The sequence below is a fragment of the Gossypium hirsutum genome, chromosome A13, assembly GCF_007990345.1.
Source record: "Gossypium hirsutum isolate 1008001.06 chromosome A13, Gossypium_hirsutum_v2.1, whole genome shotgun sequence".
Taxonomy (NCBI): domain Eukaryota; kingdom Viridiplantae; phylum Streptophyta; class Magnoliopsida; order Malvales; family Malvaceae; genus Gossypium; species Gossypium hirsutum.
The window spans coordinates 102,916,309-102,921,284 of NC_053436.1; the positions used below are offsets into that span (position 1 = coordinate 102,916,309).

A 4,976-nucleotide genomic window follows, 5' to 3' on the forward strand; every position below is an offset into this window, starting at 1 on the left:
TGCGAATCATAAAAAAGAAAAACGAAGGAAGCTAATAAAGAGAAACGCAATAGATCCAGAGACTCAAAACAGAAATCACCTTTTGAATGGCTTTTGAAATTTTTTTCTTTCAATATGCTTCTCTCAGTGTGCGTATATTGCGTCTGTCTGTGTAAAAAAAATTAAAATTGATTGCTCATGGCTTTATAGCTGAATGTTCAAAAGAAAAATACAAATTTTTTGTTCTTCCTATTGGCTGCTATTCTGCTGTCGTTTTTGTTTGTTTTCTTTCGTAGGTACGGAGTACGTGGCGCGTGTACGGGGGCCGTGTGCTGGCATACGGAGGCGTGTGCTTGGCTATGGCGCCAGGAGGCCGTACGGGGCTTGGAGGCTGGAGGTTACTGGGGAATTATTGCGGCGCAAGATGGGTGACCTAGGGTTTCTGAAATTATTTTAGTTTTTGGGCCGTTTGGGCCCTTATTAGGTTTGGGCTATGGGTTTTAAATTAGGGTTTTGGGTCAAGGTTTGTAAATGGACATTTAATGGACTTTTTATTATTTATTTATTTATTATTAATTATTTTGGCTTTGATGTGGACCTGGGCAAATTGGCCCGTTTACAGCCCTAACTACATTTTGGCATGTCTTCATATGGGAACTATCCACTGGCAACCTATTCAGTATGGATAGGGGTAGGATGTTTAATGCCGATCCATTATCGATCAATACCCCCAGCAATGTGTACCCTTTGCAACGAGTGGTGATGTGCAGGGCCTTTGTGGATCCCATACCTCCCAGTGGTATTTCGTCATCATTAAAAAAGATAAAATTGTTGGCACTGGTGTTGTTGACCAAACGATCAAACTTGTTGACTGAGATATCATCCGCAACATATGTTTCGTTTAACACATTCATTAATGCGCTCTGATGTGTCTCTGAGCTCAATAGTAAGGCTAGCACTGAGATACGAGCCAGCTGCTTATGTAGCTATTCTACAATGTTGTATTCACTGTGCTTTAAGAATTTCACAAATTCTCTAGCCTCATTTTCAATCACTGGCTCGTTAATTGGTGATTCGATCCTGACCGTCTTTTCTTTCCTTTGCTCAATCGTCGGGGCCTTTTCTTTGACAATTTCAATTCTTGTACCCGCAGGATCATAACATCTCCCACTACGTGTATAGAAACCTACATCTTGGCTCTCCTCTGAAGCACTAGCCGGATTTTCCTCCACCAGGATTGTCACGTTGCAGTCATAGTTCCAGGAAACCCTTTTGTTATCCTTGTATGGAAAGGATACGGGTTTCTAAATTATGACTCTCGGCGCCATTTGTATTCCTGATTCATTGCTCCTTGGTTACAAAATGATCACCACAGGGTGATTAACTCTTTGGACCCCTTCTATTGTTCCCTATTCTAAGGCGTAAACCTCTCCTTCTTCTGATCTTTTAATTTCTTCATAAAATTCCATCTCTCTATTGTCCATCAGATTTTGTACTATGGACCTGAACTCATTGCACTCTTGGATGTCATGGCTCTCATTAGCATGAAACTCGCAATATTTTCTTGCTTCTTCGGGCCTTCCCCTGAACGTTGTGTGATCAAACCTCCATCGATCATTTGTTTCCAAACCCAACTCAAAGGGGTTTTTACTTCTGCCACGCCGGCCTTGATTCTTTTGCTCCCGCTCTCGACTATCGCATTTACCCCTTTATTAGTATGATCGGGCAATAGATTTCCTGCTACGTTGGGTCCCTATGGGTCGTCGAATTTTACGATACCTATGTTGATAAATCTTTCTACCAATTTTGTAAACGCAGTGTAGTTCTCAATCGAATACCCTACTATCCCCGCGTGGTAGTCATATTGGGCGTTATAGTCATACCATTTTGGGAACGGGGGTTACATAGGCTTCAAGTAGAAGGGTGACACCATATGGGCGTCGAATAAGTTCTGATATAACTCCCTGTATGACATTGGGATAGGCGTAAACTGGACTCTTTCTGTGTTAGGCCTTGGGTTTGAATCTTGTCTTGTGGGGCCCTGATGGCCAGTAGTCACTACCCTCAGTTGGCTCACGGTGACCGGCTTGGAATAACCCTTATTGTACATTCTCGCATTGTTCACCTCATTTTTTTCCTTCTTAGGGCTGATTTCTTAGCACTTTCCCCTGCTTCAATCTTCCCGCATCTTATCGCGTTTGCTATCATCTCTCTAGACATCACTATGTCCGAGAAGCTTTTAGTAGCACCTCCCAGCATGTGGTTGATGAATGGAGCCTTCAAAGTATTGATAAAGAGCATAGTCGTTTCTCCAGGAGAGGTGGTTGGACTTTCGTCACCACCTCTCTTCATCTTTGGGCGTACTACCTGAAGCTCTCATTTTGTTTCTTCACCATATTTTGTAATGTGATTCGGTCGGGTGCTATGTTTGTCACGTAGCTGTATTGCTTCATGAAAGCTTGTGCCAAGTCTTTTCATGAATAGATTTGAGCGCGATTTAGTTGGTTGTACCGTTTGGCTATAAACCTGATCAAACTGTCTTGAAAACAGTGGATCAACAGTTGATCATTGTGAATGTACCCTGCCATCCTTCGACAGAACATGGTGATGTAAGCTTTTGGACAGCTAGTTCCATTGTATTTTTCAAAATCTGGGGTTTTGAACTTAGGAGGGAGTACCAAATCGGGGACCAATCTTAGGTCTTTGGCGTCTATTCCGCAATGGTAGTCAGCGTTCTCCATTGCTCTGAGTTTTTCTTCCAGCCATCGGTATCGATCATCCAGTTGTTTTGGTGGTTCCACTCTTGTTTTCTCCACCTCTGCCACATTATCGAGATCAGGAACAAGGGGATTTATTGGGTTATCCCTAGGATTGGAACCCGAGCCTATTTGATAGTTCATCGGTGCTGAAGTATCGGTTTGATGCTGTTAAGGCCTGATAGTAACGGGTGCCCTTCGTGGGTACGGTTCCAGTGGTGTCTGGACGTTGATTGGGGTAAAGCCCAGGGAGTAGATAGGATCCTCATTTTCGTTCGCAGTACTCTTTCCTTTTTCACGTTCTCTGACCAGCAACTGCTCCAATTGGCTCATCATATTATTTTGGGACTCTTGCATTTGTTCCCTCATAACTTGTTGTATTTTAGCTAACTGCTCTTGCATCTGCTTTTACATCTGTGCTTGCAATTTCTCTTGCATATCCCTTTGCATTTGTTCTAGTTTTTCTAATCTCTGATCCATCGCTTTAGTTTTGTGATGGGTATTGTAGCGGTATTCAGTTGGTTGACTCTTGTTGGTTTCCAGATTAACTAAAATAATTTTGTTTAATTAGGGTCTTTTCGTGAAATTTAATGCATATGATGAAATGTAATGCAAATGAATGAAATGAACGCAAATGAATGAATGCAAAAAGAGGTGTTGATTCTGATTCAATTTCATTAGAACAACTTTACTAGAAGAAAAATTTCTTTACATGGAGCAGATGATTACATATACGACTTTGCCCTAATACCCAAAGCCTTAACTTTCATAAGAAGCCAGGCTAAGTTTTGGCCTAGTTCTGATTCTGACTCGTATTTTAAGCTTAATACATTAGCCTGAACTGCCAAGGTTTGCAAATGATCGGCTACTTCTCAAACTTGAGCCACAGCTTCACCCATAACATAATTTCTATCTCTGATCTGATCTTGAGAGCGGTGAAGTTGTTCTTTGCAATAATCATTGTTTGCCTCAAGAAATTCCACTCGACTTTCGCTATCTTGTAGTGTCGTCTCGAGTTCTTCTATTTTTTCTTTCAATTCTTTGATCTTGCTTAGACTGGTCTTCAACTCAATTATGGAGTTACGGGTACGATGCCGATGTAGTGATTTTTCCAATTCGGCCACTTGAGCTTGTAACCTCTCTTTTTCGCTTTGGCTTTCTAGCAAACTATTTTTCAGAGCGTCTTCCCGCACTCGGACATCTTGAAATTTCTTCTCCCAATGATCGGCTCTAGTATTTTGTTTTTCAATTTCTTGACGCCACTGCTTCAACGTTTTGCCCAAACCGACAGTTCTTATCAACATACGCAGCTTCTTATAATCAGTCTTCAGACTATCCAAGTCCTCTTCGACTTTATTCTTTCCTTTCATTAGCTTCTTGGCCTCTAGCTTATGGATGTCGACGTCTAATCCTAGCCGCATCTTTTCCTCCTCTAATTGCTCTATCTTTTTTCCCAATTCCGAGCTTCTTTTCTCAAAGTCTTACTTGATGATTTCTAACTCGGACAGGACTACTTGTAAATGCTCCTCTATCGGCCAAGCGTCTTCTTGAGTTGGTATTGGGATGTTGTCGTTGATTCTTTTGCCCCACCATCGGTCGTCCTCGAGGGTTATCATTGGACCTACAGCAAATTCCTTCATCTTACGTGTTTGTTTCTAAGCATTCGATATCTCACAAATTCTCTTCTTATAATTAACGCCCTTGTATGAGAATTCGCCTTGAGCCAACCCTTGCGTTGCTGGCACGAGCTGCCTTAATCGATATTGTCTCAACACAAGTAGTGGAGCATATCCAATGGCTCCTCATATCCCAAGTAGAGGGACCTAGTCAAAGTCATCACATCGATATAAGATCTTATCGGGGATCATCCATGAGGCCCTCCATTTAACATCTTCAGCTTGTAGGCTCTAGAGGATTGCTACCCATTTCTCCTCGGAAAGGTCATCCTACCTAGGTGTAGCCACTAATTCCTTCAATGGAGAGTAGTTCTCGAAAAAAACTCAATATGAGACCTTCTTTACCTTCCAAAAGTGGTTATGGAACCACGATAGCAGAAGTTGCGCACATCCTCTAACTCTGCCTTCACCCACTCTCCGACAAGCATTCAATGATCTAAACATTTCGGCCAAGATCGCAGGGACAGGCGTGACCCCTCTATCAAGTTGAATAAATAGGTCCGAGACTGCTTCATCCACGTGTCCTAATGCCTTGGGAAAGGCGACCAAACCATAGATGCTTAAA

General features: G+C 42.1%; 1 protein-coding gene across 1 annotated transcript; it reads right to left on the reverse strand.

Annotated features, from left to right (window-relative positions):
- Positions 1 to 3,607: 3,607 nt before the first annotated feature.
- Positions 3,608 to 4,156, reverse strand: LOC107894426 (cingulin-like). The gene has a single exon (XM_016819703.1). It carries the CDS (start codon positions 4,154 to 4,156, stop codon positions 3,608 to 3,610), a length of 549 nt encoding a protein of 182 aa, XP_016675192.1.
- Between the last annotated feature and the right edge of the window lie 820 nt (positions 4,157 to 4,976).